Raw genomic sequence first — 18,050 nt, 5'->3', positions numbered from 1 at the left:
GCCGCACGATATGGATAAGTTAGGCTATCGTTGGGCATAGTTTGTGAACGCCGGCTTCACGATAATTATTCGTTGGTATATCGTATCTATAAGTTATCGAAGCGCTCTATGCACATTATTAGTTCATTGTGCATTTGTCCAACCCGTTATGAATCGACCTAAATCGTAAAAACAAGCTATAGCTCATTGTTGAAAAAGCCCCATAAAAAATAGCCGCGAAGAACTTCGAACAATGGTGAAAAGATGTCTCCTACCCATGGACACGCGGACGCAAGGACGATCCATCATAACCCACACCCTCACCCTCACACTCACCTACTTCTGCCAACATGAACAAACTACTACTAATACTGATACTGATACTGATACTGATACTGTTACTGCTGACATGGACATCGACTCAAAAAGGACTCGAAAACACTGTTGGGTTCCCCTTTTATGAGCAGCATTTTTATATACCAATTCCCAAAACCGCTGGGAACACGTCTTTATATGGCAGTTGTAAGTTAGAAACACGTTCATTTATTTTTTTTGTCGACCGGAAGACGTCATTGGAATACGTCTACATACGTCGATGTGTGTTGGGACTACGTTAAGAATTGGTTCAAAGCACGTCAAACATAAGTTAGAAATAAGTTTCGCGTAAAGAAGACATTACCGTGACGTGTTTCGACTTATGAGTAGCTTATAAGTAGCCTTTGTGGACGTGTGTAAGCGTCCACATATCGTGTGTAAAACTTATCCCCATCGCATGCAGAACGTGTGTCATACGCCGAGTACGTCCAAAAATTTTGAACATGTTTAAAATTTCTTGACGTACTCTACTTACTACGACGTATGATAGCGTACTTTAGCGTTCTACTCACGTATACCAAACTTACTCATACCGTATTTTACGTGCCCCAACGTTTTAGACACATTTTTCTTAGGTCGGCATACGGTGGCAAGATCGCCAAGGTGTGACCGCGATGTTGTCACTTCCATTTCTACGGCAGTTATGATTCGAATCGTTGTGTGTCAGCCTTTTAATAGGCTACGTCACGACATCGTCGGCGATGCGTGCAGCGCGCTATGCCTAAGTTAGACTATCGTTGGGCATCGGTTGTGTAGGCCGACAACAGGTTCAGCATTCGTTGGTATAAGTTATCTATAACACAACGAAACGTTCTGTGTCTGTTACCAATGCGTTATACATAAGACCAAGTCACTATGAATACGTCCGAATCTTTAAAAAAAAAAACATCAAAAGTTCAACGTAAGCCAGCGTTTTACATACATTTTAATACGTTGCCATCGCTGGCTAAAACGTCAAGGTGTGACCGGGCCTTTACCCTTCTCAAATGCATCAAAGACTGAGAATCCCAGCAGACAAGGGGCTGGGTCTATTCTGAACATGCATTGATGGAAATAACTGTCTGAGGACCTGGATGTTGTGTGCATTAGGTGGATCCGATCCGAGAATCCAAAACGATATCGTTATTGGCCCTATCTTTCAATGGTGAAGAATCGCTTTAAAAATAAAATAATTCTCGTATCTGGATTCTGATCTTCACCGAGATTGAATCGATTCTTCGTAGTTACTATTACACGCCCAACGTGTCCACCAAGTTTCGTCCGCATCTGTCCACAACATTTTGAGATATCATGCCGTATATTGTTTTTGGCCCTGTCTCTCAATGGTGAAGAATCGCTGAAAAAATTCTGGTAGCCGGATCCGGATCTTCAGCAAAATCTAATCAGTTCGTCCTTGTCACACACCCAACTTGTCCATCAAATTTCATCAAAATCCATCTACAACTTTTTGAGATATCCTGGACACAAACAGACAAACAAAGACAGACAGACAGGGATGAAAACAACCTCCTTCCACCTTCTGTGGCAGAGGTAATGATGCACTCATGCGGTTGCCAGACACTGTGAAGCTAATGGGAGGCAAGATGCTGAATGTGTACGGATTGCTGATTCTGGAGGCGAAGCGACATCTTCTGGTCATTCTGAGATGTCATTCATCTTTTGGGATGAAGCGACAATCAATGTCATACCGACTGGCAGTGGAAGCTCTAGACTGAATGCTGAAGGATATCCTCAAGAGCAGCAACCTTGTGAGAGTAGAGGGACTTTGTTGGTGTTATCAGGAGATTTCTCCCAAACTCTTCCTATTGTGCATGGTGGCACGAAAGCCAATGCGATTGATGCTTGCCTTGAATCTTCGCATCTTTGGAAGCATATAACAACTCTTTGTATGACAACAAACATGCGGTCATTCCTTCACTGTGAACATGATGCAGGTCAATTTGCAAAGCTGCTGTTGACGATTGGAAATGGCTAAGTGAAAAATATTTGTGATGATATTTTATCAGTATACCACAGAATTTTGGGACCATTGCATATTTAGCCAAAGATCTTCAGTCGATAGCATGTCCAAACTTACTACAACAGAACAAACATATAGAGTGGTTGTGTGAGCACGCAGTCCTTGCTCCACACAATGATCCAGTAAAAACCATCAACTGGGAACTTCGACAGACCCTCCCAGGGCAAGCCACTTCATACAAATCGGTGGACAAAACCATGACTGATGATGAAACAGTGATGAACCCCTATGCATGTCCTCAACAGCCAAGAGTGGTCAGGAATGCCACCTCACCACCTCCTTCTGGAAATAGGAAAGTGCCTGTCCTGCTGTTGTTATACAACCTTGACCCATCAAAGCTTTGCAACAGAACTTGACTAACCATCATTTGCTGCCAAATTACCCAAATGTCACCATCACCAATGAACCAAACAACCGAGAGCAAGCCATGATTCCAAGGATACTGATCATCCCATCAGACACGGGGCTTGCCTTTTGACTTTCGGCAAAATCAGTTTCCAATCAAACTCTGCTCTGCCATGACTATAAACGAATCCCAAAGACAAAGCCTCAAGATTGTCGGCATAAGTCTCCAAGAGCCCCCATTCACATATGGACAGCTGTATGTGGCCGCTAACAGAGTAGGAAGCCCCAAGGGATTTTTTGCCCTTGCATAAGGAGGAGGGTATTGCGTTTGGGTCTGCTTGTCTGTCTTTGTTTGTTTTTTCTGCACAGACAGAACTTTCGTGTTTTTCTCCGCAACCGCTTGTCAGATTGAGACAATTTTCACCATAGGAGCGACTACACATGTAGAATGTTTTATTGATAATTATAACGTCATAGGTCAAGTGGTGTGGCAGCAATGTTGGTAAAATAGGAAAACTTTGGACTTCTGTATCTCTCTGAAACTGCACCAAGGAAAAAATTGAAACTTGGCACATGGCATGCAGTCCATGAGGCAGCCATCGATATGTTGGAGTTGACTACCAGAAAGGGGGACGAAAAGCCGCTATATTTTCCAGTTAGGTTGATGTCTGTAGTAAATGAAAAAATGGGATTGACATTTTGAAACAGTTGTGAAACTCCTTTTTGGTGGCCATCTTGGAAAATGGCTGCCTCATTTGATGATATTTCTGAAAATTCACTATAACTTTGCAACGGTTGGTTTGAGGCATATACAACCCGAAAGAAGATATGTTCAGTATAAAATTTGGCACATGCTCGTATAACTTCTGTAAATATTGGTCCATTGAATTCCGAAAGAATTAAGAAAATAGGTCAGAATTTGGATTTTTCTCGCACAAAATTTTCTACACCTGGCATCATGCTTCCTGAAATATTTATGAGATTTAACTTATTTAACATACACATATGAGGCAAATATGAGCTTTAATGCTATTCTTCACATTTCAAATAATTACTCTCATTCTGATGTCGGTGTCCTTTCATTCGTCATGAGTCGTGCTGGTCATACTCTGGCTCCTCGTCATCACTGGCCATGTTGGAGAAAGTGTGCAACTTGCACGCTGCTGTACATTTCAGGCCATTAATGATGCATGAGCAATCAGCCGGCCGACAAGAGCAAGCACACTTGCACAACATCAAATTGAGAATAACTTCAGGAATGGTCATCCACTAGATAACAAGGCTGCCATCTTTACTTGTTGTCCATCCGTGCCCTTGACTAGAGTTGGGGATATGTGGCGAATTGACTAAATTCCGTCGCCATATGGCCGCCTGGTCGTTAGATTGACGTGTGTGTTGTAGGAGTGTGTCCTCGCATGATGGAAGCTGTGCTTATTCGAGCTCCCCACGTGTGCTGCGGAACATTTGGTATCTGAGTTCATTAACTTTAGTCACTTTGGTATTGCGACAGTAAAGTTGACAAACGAACTCCTGGATGATGCAGAACACGTCATTGGTAATGTTACAGCTCATTCCAAGTAATGCAAAGACATCATTCTGTGAACTTCTGATCACGCAGGAGGATTTTCAAAACTTTCATCTTTCCTTACCTGGCAAATGCACTGAGGGTGCCGCATCCAGCCCACGGATGAAGTCCTATCAATGCTGCACACACATCACTACCCAGTGCAGCAGAAAGTTTTGTGATGTCGACAAGCCTCACAGATTTTTTGGATCCACGTCTGATGAATATTTTGCTGTTCACATCTTTGCTCAATCCTAGGCAAATGATGAGGACCACTGTGTCCACTGTGATGCAAATGAGTGTCAGGAAGTTGTCTGCAGTGTTTTTTGGCACGCAACATGATGTGTATATCTGCCTCTTCTTGGCTGGATTGGAGGTCATCGATTTCTTGCCAACCATCTGAAGTTAACTTGTCGCAGCTGTTACCAGACGTGACAAAGATGCTTTTGTTTCCAAGCTTTGCCCTGATCTTCTCCTCCTTCCAGCTCTCTGTGAGAAAGCAGTCAACTTGTTCTGGCTATCTGTGCATGAGAGAAGCTGCCTCCAATTCTTGATCTTGTGACCTGGCATTATGTTGCTGTGCCTTTTTCAGAACCATGTTGAATGCATTCAGCAGATTTAATTGAGTGATCATGGTATACGTCAAATACCACATCAATTCTGTCACTTCCTTGGCCAGTGTGGAGCATATGTGAGAACACGTGATCAGAGTTCACTGAATGTTCGATTCTCACCAACCAGTTTATGCATGAATCCCATGGCATCGATGAGTGTAGCACGTGGATGAGGGACATCCTCTGCTCGTAAAACTTTGCTCTCAAGGTGTTTTGACAAAATGGCCTTGTTTGTTTTCTTCATATTAGCTTTACCATTTGCTAATGCTCAGGGTAATTGTCCGAGAGGATGAGACAGGACATTACGCATTTCTAATTTTCTGCTTTGACCAATTAGAGCCATGTTCCCAAATAACCATCAGTCAGTTTTCATGACTATTTATTTTATTGTTCCTTGGGGACTAATTTACTCTTCATTGTAGTGAATGTTTTCACCTTCAGCTTCTTGATTGCGTCATGGAAACATTCACCCTTCTGCAGCAGTTGCACTTGGAAGTTTGTGTCGGCATCCTCTCCCTTTTCACGTGCTGCCAACAGGTCAGTGGATACCTCCTGCGATGCTACTGCCCCAGTGGAAATGCTCACGAGATCAAATGGTTATTTTCCAAAAGGATTGGGCCAATTGTTATCCAAGAGATCGACCTTTGATTGAACATCGGACTCATAACTTTTTATGAGAGTCTTCTCAAGGTATTTATGCCTGATGACCCTCGGATCCTGGTTAGAGATCTCCTGCCGTAGTTGCCTCAGTGCTCCTGCCTGATATTCAGCTGTGAGATAGCAGTGGGACACTGCACCTGGTTTGAGACTGAAGCCACAGGTCCCTTCTGCAGTCTGTGTGTCATTGTTTACAATCTCTTCAGTGGTCTGGTCCACAGCAATTCTAGCGAATAGATTTCCGTTCCTCAGCTGAACAGAGAGAATCCACCAATGAGAAAGTGGTCATGCAATCCTGGACAGGTCTCGTGCAGCCGTGACATCTGAGCGTAATAGACAGGAAGATACCTTGCATAGTTGGATTTGTCCATAGCAAAACCCCAAGGAATCATGCCTCGGATGCACAAAAGATGGAGGGACCAGTCCCCCTCTCTGTCGGCACACAATCCAAGTAGAATATCAACCATCTCTCTGTATGTAGTCCAAAAAGCAGCAAGTTTTTCTTAATTTTATTTTAGTTATTTATTTATTTATTTTGTTTTCATTGTCAAGGCTCGTATGAGAAGTTCAGCATGGATGCCACAGATCCCAGGAGCTTTACCCCATTTCAACCATTTCACCACAGCCTTTTTCCACAAATGAAGGTGGATCACAGTTGATTGCAGGGTCAGCATTAGGGACAGTAACACCCCTGACATCCAACTCGACAACTAGTGGATCAGCCTAATACAGCCGCTCAAAGTAACCGGCCCAGTGGGCTTTTACTTTAGACTCCTCTGTCAAGAGCCAATCACCCTCCGCTCTAACTGCAGTATACCAAGGGAACTTCTAATTGCAGTATAAGGAACGCAATGCGTGAATTCCCCTGTAAGTAAGATGAGAATCACTTGACCACAGGTGATGCTCTAACCCCGCAGAGATTCCTCGCACATCGGACTCATTGTCCACCCTGAGCGCACGGAAAGTTTTATGCTTCAGCTCTGCCATTAAGCCTGGCCCTGCGACTCTGGTCAATCTTATCCAGTGTAGCTTGAGAGACAAAATTGTTCTTCGCCCTCAGGTGAGTTCCAAGACATCCACTGGCAACATCAAGAATGCTGGTCTTGAAGGCACTCCACAACTCTTCAGGATCCCCCAAAGCACCCAGACCCCCCAAATCCCCACTTAGCCTGTTCGCAAACTCCTCAGCTACCCTCTCTTCCTTGAGTTTGCGAACATCCAGCCTAGGCTGGGATTGGTACCATTCTCCCGGATTTAAGCTGCAACTTCAGAGTTGATACAACAAGCCTGTGGTCGGTATTGAGGAACTCGTAGACTGCAGTTCTGGATCATCCTCCAGTGACAATCAATGAGCACATGGTCAATCTCCTTTGGTGACACCACCAGCGTTGGAATAGCAAGTTCAACGATGAGCCTGTGAATGCTGAAACCATGAACCAACCACCCTAAGTCCATGACTTCTTGCAAAGTCAAGGAACTTAGTGCCATTCTGATCCACAGTTCCAGACCCATGGGGACCAACACGCGTCTCATAACCATCCCTAGCAGTTCCAGTCGATGCATTGAAATCCCCCAAGATTAGAAGAGTTTCTCACCTGGGGCACTGATCAACCACATACTCGAACACGGAATAGAATGTGTCCTTCATGGTGAGATCACTTGCCTCAGTTTGAGCATACACAGAGACCAGGCAAATGACACCCAAGGAATGACAAATCCTTAGTCTCATAATACGCTCGTTGACCGGTGTTACCTCAATTATCATTGGAGTCAGCTTATTGGACACAGCTACAGCAACTCCTTGGGCATGATAACCATCAGAGCGACCAGACAAATAGTAGGTGTAATCACCCAAATGATCTCGCCACTAGCTCGTCTCCGAACCTCAGAGAGTGCTGCAATACCTTTGTTCAAATGTTTGAGCTCAGATAATAACAGAGATAGGTAATCATCCTCTCTTAGAGATAGGACATTCCAGGCATCCACCTGAAGGGACCGCTTCAGGTTAACCCAAGGAGACTGCCATCTGGTGGATGACACCTCAGCACCACCTTGACACACACTACCGCAATCCAACCCGGGAAGGTTACCCTGTGTTTTTCCTCCTCTCATCAAAGAGTGGGGGTCCCAAAGGCTTTGCCCAAATCCCATCATCCGGTGAGCTGCCCGGCAAAGAGCAGCTGTACAGGAGGTACTCCCAGGGAGTGGGTTTTCAATTTTCCTTGCATTTTTAGTGCGTTTTGCAGAGTGAAGAGTTTTACGGTGGCATGAGTACAAATCCTTCCACAAACCTCCTAAAAAAACAGTAACCCAACTGCAGGAGGATGTCCGCAGTTGGGTACTCAATGGATGACCGTTAGCTCATAAGGAGCTCCTCTGCCTTTTGACAGGTTTTGTGTTTAATCCTGCTGGATGTCCATATTTATACACCCTCCTCACCAGAAAACCTGGTGGGGGAGATGGTTTAGTCGCCGACAACCCGACCATGAAACAGGTTAGTACAGGTTTACTTGGTCCCTGTCGCAAGCCACAGATCTAATCTGGCTTGACCTAACAATAATTACCTTAGTTCCAGTGAAGGGAAATCTTAACGCTGCAGCATACAATGACATTCTAGAATCTGGATGATTCTGTGCTTCCAACTTTGTGGCAACAGTTTGGGGAAGGCCCTTTCCTGTTTCAGCATGACAATGCTGCCGTGCGCTAAGCGAAGTCCATACAGAAATGGTTTGTTGATATCGGTGTGGAAGAACTTGACTGGCCTGCACAGAGCCCTGACCTTAACCCTATCGAACACCTTTGGGATGAATTGGAACGCCGACTGCGAACCGGACCTAATCGTTCAACATCAGTGCCCGACCTCACTAATGCTGTTGTGGCTGAACGGAAGCAAATCCCCGCAGCAATGTTCCAACGTCTCGTGGGAAAGCCTTCCCAGAAGAGTGGAGGCTCTTAAAGCAGCAAAGGGGGGACCAACTCGATATTAATGCCGATGATTTTGAAATGATATGTTGGACGAACAGGTGTCCACATACTTTTGGCCATGTCGTGTATCTTGTTGAGGGTTCTATATGCCTCAGATCAGCCATTGCAAAGTTATCAATTTTCAGAAATATGATCAAATGTGGCAGCCATTTTCCAAGATTGTACTTGGCCTGTTCGCCTGGGTGTTTTTTGTTACCACCAAAAAGGTGTTTAGCTGCTCTTTCGAAATGTGCTTCACATTTTTTTTTACTTATTACAGACATCAACCTAACTGGAAAATATAGCGGATTTTAGTTCCCTTTCTGGTAGTCAACTCTTGTCTGACTCATAGACTAATGTACTCATCATTGGGAATAAGTGTGATATGTATATATATATATATATATATATATATATATATATATATATATATATATATATATTTATTTTATGACATCATAGGTGCCAAATATTTTGCAGAGGTGCCAAATGACATCATATTTGCATATTTAGAATGCTATATCTGATCGGGATGAAAAATTGAGGGTCATCTCAGGATAGAATGGGCCACAGAAAAAAATTTGATGACATAATCGGTCACATGATTCGGCAGCCATATTGGTTTTTTTTGTTTGTTTTTTTTACCTTAAAAATCTTCTCTAAAGTGGCTGAAGAGATCAAACTGAAACTTTACACGTATGGCCGCCTATCCATGAGGAACAAAAGCTTTGCACATATGATGTCATAGGTCACATGGTTTGGCACCTTATTCGATTTATCCTAAAACCTAAAAAAAATCTTCTCCTGCAGAACGGCTGGACAGATCGAGGGGAAACTTCAGACAAATGTTCCCCAAGCCTTGGGTGTGCAAGTTTGTTAAGTAATAATTGATAGCTCACATGGTTTGGCAGCCATATTGGATTGAAGAAAAATATGAAATAATGTTTTCTCTTGAACCGCTTCGTCAATTGACGTGAAACTTCACAATTACGATCTATACTAGTGGTGATGGGAAATATTCTTTTTTTAAATTTAAACCTGATTGGATGCATGGTCTGGCAGCCAGAATGATTTGATTTTTGATTTGGGGTTTTTTTTTTGTTTGTTTTTTTTCTTTTAAATATGTCTCACTTGGCTGTGCCTGGATGGGTTTGAGGGGAGAGAGTAGCAGCTGATCCAGGTTCCTCCTGATGACTTCAACTTTGCTTTTTGCTTGTTTGGGTTCCTTCTGATGACTCCGATGCAGGACTGTACCGATTTGGTCTTCCATGTGATTGGAATTGAATTTATTTTAATTCTAAATTCTAAATTCAATTGAATAATAATAATTTTTTTAAATGTCATGGGTCAGGGTCAGGTGCCCATTCAAAGCAGAGTTGCATCAAAGCAGGACGTCTTGGGACTCAGTCATCACTGCCAGCAGTTATAAAGTGGCAGTTCTAATTATGTCTTTGATTACGTAACACACCAGTACACAAACGCCACGCAAAATACCCCTACACAAAACGACACAAAACACCACACAAAACAAGTCCTGGGTCTGCAATCTCCGATTGCTCTTTTTCTTGCTTGTATTGTATTGGGACATTGTGGGGACCCCACGGGACATTATAATGAAAATAAAACTCACAATATTGTTCACCAGGAAATTTGTCAGTGACATGAAGTCAGATGCACTTTTTTCTCTGTCGATATTGCAGTGCCTCATTTTCATCACGTTACATATCATAAACACAATTTCCTACTGTTCACCACATTTTGACTCTGCTGCTCCATTTAACAAATGGTTACGTGCGTGCGCGTGCAAGCGCTTGCGCGTGCACTTCGAGCTTCCCCTACCCCAACACCCAAAGCCTCCCACAACCCCACCAATTTCCACAACCCCACCTTGGCGACCAGGTATCTCTCAGACTCCACTTTCTACCCCCAATGTCCCCCTCCCCTCACCAACCGCCTCCATATTCCCCCTGATCCCACCCATTCCCCCACACCCCTCTCCCCCCACATAATCAGATTTCCCCAGGCGTAGAACGGGTATTTCAGCTCGTTATTTAATAAAGGATCCAGAGAATAATTGTGGAACGGATACACCTGCTAGTTTGACTTCAGTTGAGGGAAAGGTGTTGGAGACATTGATTAAGGAACAGATCGGGAACCATTTGAATAATTTCAAACTAATTAAGGGCATTCACCATGGATTAACCAAAGAGAGATCATATTTAACAAATTTATTAGAGGTCTATGAAACAGTTTCTGATTGGGTCAGTGAGGGAAATGCAGTGGATGGTCGAGTATGTTGACTTTCAGAAGTAATTTGATAAGGTACCACATATGAGTTCTTGGCTAAGGTGAGGGCTTGTGGAGTGTTTGGTGGAGTACCTAACTGGACTGGAAACTGGATTAGTGATGGGAAGCAGAGAGTGACTGTGAGTGGTAGGATGTCTTACTGGAAGGATGCAAGTAGTGGTGTACTTCAGGGATCGGTAATGGGACCATTATTATTTGTAACTTACATCAATGATTTGGATAATGGGGTTAAGAGTAGGCTTTCCAAATTTGTAGATGACACTAAGCTTGAAGGTAAGGTACATAACAGAGGTAATGGTAGGTTGTGAGGGGAGGGGGTGATCAGATTCAGTAAAGTCTAGATACTTTAATAGATTGGGTAAAAGATTGGAAGATGCAGTTTAACATAAAGAATTTTAAAGCTCTGGGATGGGTAAGAATAATGAAAATGGAGGTTACATTGTACAAGGGGTTATCTTGGATTGTGTCACGACAGGAGAAGGATCTGGGGGTGGTAATGGATGCTGGGGTGGAGGGAGAGTGGGGAAAGCAGACAACACAGTGCCCACCAGCTAGCTATATAGATAGATAAAGGAAACTGGGTTTTCAGATTTATTTGAAAGGGGATAAATTACAAATCAAAGGAAGTAGTGTTATCACTGTGTAGGAATTTAGTGAGGACTCATCTAGAATATTGTGTGCAGTTTTAGTCACTGCATTTAAGGAAAGACATACAGTAGCTGCCATACAGAAGGTTCAGTGTATGTCCACTGGATTGATTCCAGGCCTATCTAGACTAAGCTATGAAGAGTGGTTGAAGAAGACAGGACTTTATACATGCATTGCAAAGGAGGAAATTACGAGGGGGGTAGATTATTTTTATAAGAGTGTCTCACCAATGGAATTATCAAGATCGTAGGTCATTATGATTTCACAATGCAGTTGGTGAATGCAGTGGAATGGAACACACCAACTTTGTGCCAACATTATGAAAGTCTTGCACCAAAGCCAAGTATTCATCTTTGTGATGTGTTGAAGGTTTTCTCTCTCGCTACGCACTCCATTCAATAAACTCTCAGTTTGTCGACATTGATCGAAACCTCATGAAGGAGCATTTAAAATCTCGCATATCCTGAAAAGGGCATTAGGATGCATCATCATAAATACACTCCGTGTACTTATTTCCCTCTTTTCTCAACCCCAGCCTTGACCACAACCTTGTATCCGTCCATCCACTTGCCGAAATGCTGTCCAAGCTGCATCACTCGTGCTCACGCCTCGGAAGAGCACTTATCAGGCCACTGAGCACACTTTCAGAGAAATCTCAGCAAGCTACAAATCACCCACTCACACAGGAGCAAATTTTTGAACGCGAACGTATCTATGGGGCTCACAACTATCATCCGCTACCTGTGGCACTGACAACGGGACAAGGTTGGTTTCTTTTGCGGCAAATCTCCTCCTTTGCAGATTGCGCGATCTTGCACTGGGGCACAGCAACACTATCGAAGAGGATGTTGATCACTTGTCCTGATTATCCCATGCCCTTTGCCAGGGATTTTCGTTTGGGACGTGCAGGGGAAGAAGTACCTTGACTTCCTGAGTGCGTACAGCTCTGTTAACCAGGTACTTGGGGGACAGAGGGTGGGGAGGGGGAATTTTACCGCGGTAATCATGAAATTCAGCATCAACCGTACTCTACTGTCCATGTGTAACTGTCAACAATTTCTCTCCCGCATTTGTCGTGACTGCTCAAACATAACGGTCGAGTGTTGTCCTTGAAATTGGTAGTTGAGATAAGTCTGCTATTGTTCTTGCCAAGCTGTTTGAGAAGACTTTAACTGAAGTCTTTGGTTCCTACTAGGGTCACTGCCACCCTAAATTGGTGCAAGCTTTACAGAAGCAGGCCGGGCGCTTGACCCTCACGTCGCGAGCTTTTTACAACGATGTGCTTGGAGAATATGCGGAATACATTACTCGCCTTTTGGGCTACGACAAAGTTTTACCAATGAACACAGGTATGTGTTGATAAGGTATCAGTGGCTTTAATCTTACTGGATGTGCATGTGGCTGTGGATTTCTGGAACGGCCTGACGTTTTTTGTTGCTTGCAGGCGTTGAGGGCGGTGAGACGGCCTGCAAACTGGCACGCAAATGGGCATACAAGGTGAAAGGAATACCAAAATACAAGGCCAAGATCATCTTTGCAGGTGCATCACCTTGGCTAACCTTTATCTGAAAAATAATTTGGGGAATGATTGGGGGTGGGAGGGGGGGTGGTCTCTACACTCACTAAAGTAATGTTACATACAATTAAATAAAAGGTTAATTAATTTGGGTCCAAATTGTTTATTGTTGAGTGATCATTTTCAAAAGTTTTCTGATTGAATCGGCCGTTATAAAGTTATGGAGCGAACGTTACCCTTTCACTTGCAGTTACGATGCTATTATATCTGAACGCTCTAGCTTAACACTGCAAATTGTTTTCAAATTTATGTTTCAGTTGATGATCAAATAACCCTTTATATAAAATATACATTGACAGTGAGTTATCCTCAGAAGCACTGCCTCATGTTAATGTGTTTTTTCCCCACAGAGGGAAACTTTTGGGGAAGGACTCTGTCGGCCATCTCCACCTCGACAGACCCCACAACCTATGATGGCTTTGGCCCATTTATGCCTGGCTTTCAAGTTATCCCTTTCAATGACATTGCTGCTTTGGAGGTGTCGTCCTTCATGCCTGCTCAATCCCTTCCTCATCTTATTTATTTTGTTTTTATGCTTTTCAGATATTCATGAATATGTTCGTAGTTTGTTAATAGTGGTAAAAGCTTTTCTTAAAAAAAAGTGTACATTTTCCATGATCTGGTAGGATAGCCTAGAGTTATGCATGTTCGCCTCTGAGCTGTCTAGCCAGGGTGAGAATCCCAACCCAGCTATAAACCGTCACTGGTTTTTGCATGCACAGTGAGGAATCGATGTGAATGCCATACATCGGAATGGCGTTAAGCTTTGGTTAGGTGTGGGAGCATGCGCCGAAGCAGCGCGTCACTGCGTCCACTTTCTATCGGTACTCCAGGGGCCTCTGTATAGCCATCCCCGAGGCAGATGCCTGGCCCAACCCTATCTCCTTGAGATGCTGATCAACCTGCTACAGCCATGAGGAATGCGGTCGTCCCATTGGTCTTCTCCACTCCCTCACTCCCTCGCTGAAAGAATCTGGTGAGCAGGATGAGCGTCAGGAAATCAAGCCACACGTGCATACAGCCGCAGCTGACGTTCACGGACTATACAGGTAACAAATTTCATTTGAGTCTCTCTCATAAACTGCTTGATGGACACACAGTCTGGCCAGCGATAGCCAAGGATTCTCCGAAGAGACCTGGTCCTCTTCACATTCTGTGAAGTCATCTCTTCACAAGAGTCATCTCCGTTATGACTCTATGGATTTTAATCCCATTCTAAATTGCATTTGCTAGAAAACAGCTTGTTTTCTCATCTACAATATGACATCTAAATAATATCAAGATCTCTGACCTTGATTTTGCAGATTATAATGCAGTCATCTTTGCGGAGACTCTAGATATCCTTTTGGGGGACCTCGAGGTGCTGAATGAGAAGTCGGAGCTGCTGGGATTACGGGTTTCCTGGGTCAAAACTAAGATCCAGGCTTTCAATGACATATTGAATGCTGCTATCTTGTTTGTACTGTTTGTGTTGAGGTTGTTGAGTTCACGGAGAGATTCACTTACCTTTGTCAGTGATATTCCTATCTCTGCTGGCTGTGAGTCAGAGATCAAGAGACATCTGGGTCGGGCCTGGGGAGTCATGGATTCACTGGATCATGGGGTGTGGCGTTGCCGGTACCTGTGCGGGAGGACGAAAGTCCGTGTCTTCAGGTCCTTCGTGCTTCCAGTCTTGCTCTATGGATATGAGGCTTTGACTCTGACCAAGGATCTGAGAGGGTGACTTGATTCCTTTGGTACCAGGTCTCTTCAGATAATCCTTGGCTATCGCTGGTCGGTGATGGAGGCCCCTGGAGTACTGGCGGAAAGTGGACGCAGCGATGCACTGCTCTGGCCATGCTCCCATACCTGGCCTAACCTGAAGAATTGCTTGATAATGAAGCAAAATCTGACATTCTCTGACAACCATTTCTAAATTTTTGCATATTTATTTCACTTCGGCTCCATTGTAATGCCTGGTGTTGGGTTAGTTAGGGTGGTGGGCTTGGGATCCTTGGATCTTTAATTCAAACAGATGGGGTTGACTCTGCAGTCATCCTTCCGAGGTTGGCAAAATGACTGCCAGCTTGCTGATATCCTGTGTCGGAGTGGTCACCCGTCCAGGATTGTACCCACGAGCCAACGAAACTGCTTTCGCAGCACCAATGCTGTGTACAGAGTATGGTCCCAATGGATGGATAGATGGATGGCTCCATTGTCCCAAGCACTTTCCACTGTGTGTATGGATGGCTTTGAAAGTCCCATGCAAGAAAATCTGGGATTATTTGCTCAACAACAGGTTGTCAGTTTTCATCAAATTATAGAATGATATTTAATCTTTTTACTCTCGCCAAAGGAGAGGGTATTGCATTTGGGTCCGTTTGTTTGTTTGTCTGTGTTTGTCCGCACAGAACTGTAGTGTATTTTGCCGCAACCACTTGTTGGATTGAGACATTTTCACTATCGGAGCGACTACTCATGTTGAATGTTTCAATGATAATTATGATGTCATAGGTCATGTGGTGTGGCAGCCATGTTGGAAAAACTGAAAAACTTTGGAACTCTATCTCTGAAACCGCACAAAAGAAAAAATTGAAACTTGGCACATGGCAAGTACTCCTCATGGGGAGTGTGGGATTTTTTTTATGACATCATAGGTGCCTCTGTTATGACGTCATCATTGCATGTATAAAACGCTACATCTGATCAGTATTAACATTTTTGAGGATCATCTTCGGATAAAATGGTCCACAGAAAACAATTTGATGACGTCATCGGTCACATGATTCAGCAGCCATATTTTTAATTTTTTAATTTAAAAAAACCTTCAAAAATCTTCTATTCTGAAGTGGCTGAACAAATCAAGGGGAAACTTTACATGTATGACTGCCTATCCATGAGCAAAAAAAGGTTCACACATATGACATCATAGATCACATGGTTTGGCAGCCGAATTGGATTTACTCTAAAACCCATAAAAATTTTCTTCTCCAGAACGGCTGGACAAATCGAGGGGAAACTTCACACAAATTGTCCCCAAGCTTTGGATGTACAAGTTTTTGAGGAATAATTCATAGGTCACATGGTTTGGCAACCATATTGGATTTAAGAAAAATATTAAATAATGTTTTCTCTGGAACCGCTTAATCTATCGACGTGAAATGTCAAAATTATGATCTAGTAATGATGGGGGAATAAATTTTTTTTAATTTCAACTTGATCGGACACATGGTCTGGCAGCCAGAATAATTTGATTTTTTTGATCTGGGTACTCTGATTTTTTTTTTGATTTTTTTTTTTTAAATTATTATTATTATTTTTTTGAATAAGGCTCACTTGGCTGTGCCTGGTTGGGTTTAAGGATAGAAGAGTAGCAGCTGAAATATGAATCCTATCCAGGTTCCCCCTGATGACTTCATCTTTACTTTTTGCTTGTTTGGGTTCTTTCTGATTATTCCAATGCAGGACTCTACCTATTTGGTCGTCCATTTGATTTTAATTTTATTTATTTTAATTCCATTCTAAATTCAATTGAATAATAATTTTTTAAAACGTCATTGGGGAGGTTCAGGTGTCCAATCAAAACAGGACGTTTTGGTTCCTAGTCATCACTACCAGCAGTTATAAAGTGCCAGTTCTAATTATGTCTCTTATTAATTACAGAACACACCATTACACAAACGCCACACAAAATACACCACACAAAACTCCACAAATAGTACACAAAACAAGTCCTGGCGAGGGTCTGCAATCTCTGATTGCTCTTTTTCTTGTTTTGTAAATCTATTCCATTGCAAAATGCCAAAATTACTATTTTATTTACAGGCCACAGGATGGCATTTGGTTGCAGGACTGCCACTGAGACATTTAAATACCCTTGCAAAACGAGAGGGCATTGCATTTGGGTCCGTTTGTCTGTCGGTTTGTTTCTTTGTCCACACAAAATGTGAGTACGGTTTTTCTCTGCAACCACTTGTCTGATTGACACTAAATTTTCACCATAGGAGTGACAACTCATGTGGAATATTCTAATGATAATTATGACATCATAAGCCACGTGGTGTGGCAGCAATGTTGGAAAAACTTTGAACCTCTGTATCTCCGAAACCGCACAAAGGAAAAAAAAATTGAACCTTGGCAGATGTCAAGAACTTGTCATGGGAAATAATAATGATTTTTGCATGATGTCAAATGTGCTTTTGTTATGACATAATTACATCTGTAGAATGCTACATCCGATCTCAATATGAAAAATTTTTTTGGGTCATCTTGGGATAAATTGGTCGACAGAAAAAAATTGATGGCATCATTGGTCATGTGGTTCGGCAGTCATTTATATGTATATGTATGTATGTGTGTGTGTGTGTATATATATATATATATATATATATATATATATATATATATATATATATATATATATATATATATATATACATACAATATATATATATATACATACAATATATATATATATACATACAATATATATATATATACATACATACAATATATATATATACATACAGTAGACTAGGCGTAAGTCGTCACCATCGGGACCGAGAAAAAAGTGACGACTTAGAAATGTGACGACTTGCGTGTATGCGAACATTCATGATGACTGTGGGGTGAAGGATGAAGTCGCGCGTGGCCTGGACACATATGTGTGAGAGCCGGCTATTGTACCAAAAGGAAAACACAATCCTCGGGGCATAGGTGGGGGTGAGTTGGTGAGTTGGAAAGTGATCAAGCAAAGATGGAATTCATGAATCAGTTTATCAAAAGTAAAGATAATGAACAACTCTGTAAGACAACTCCTATACCATCGGTGATGGTATGGTGACAAATTACATGACACACAGTCATCGTGGTGATGATTACCACTCAATGCCTATGTGTAAGTGAGTGCGGTAATGTACAAAACAAGCCAATATAAAACCATGATCGGACTTCAACACTAAGTTCGATCGATCCTTTACTTCTTCGCGAAGTAATCCGTTATGTTTGAATGCCTCAAACTCT

At 42.6% G+C, this 18,050-nt stretch overlaps 1 protein-coding gene across 2 annotated transcripts in view; it reads left to right on the top strand.

The window, feature by feature from the left end:
• OAT (ornithine aminotransferase) overlaps positions 1-18,050 on the top strand; it is a 41,640-nt gene that overhangs the window by 12,919 nt on the left and 10,671 nt on the right. For both annotated transcript variants that reach the window (XR_015056500.1, XM_085875143.1), the window contains exons 2-6: positions 12,009-12,238; positions 12,360-12,430; positions 12,669-12,822; positions 12,918-13,013; positions 13,400-13,527. Coding sequence is in view for 1 of the 2 variants with exons in the window: in XM_085875143.1 (XP_085731269.1) it covers positions 12,049-12,238; positions 12,360-12,430; positions 12,669-12,822; positions 12,918-13,013; positions 13,400-13,527 (639 nt within the window). In the remaining variant the exon portion in view is untranslated. The remainder of the gene's footprint in view (positions 1-12,008; positions 12,239-12,359; positions 12,431-12,668; positions 12,823-12,917; positions 13,014-13,399; positions 13,528-18,050) is intronic.

This window comes from Eptatretus burgeri, chromosome 1 (genome assembly GCF_056783735.1).
Source record: "Eptatretus burgeri isolate ZD-2024b chromosome 1, Ebu_testis_v1, whole genome shotgun sequence".
Lineage (NCBI taxonomy): Eukaryota > Metazoa > Chordata > Myxini > Myxiniformes > Myxinidae > Eptatretus > Eptatretus burgeri.
The sequence above is the reverse complement of the archived record's forward strand: the minus strand, read 5'-3'. Positions and strand labels throughout refer to the sequence as shown.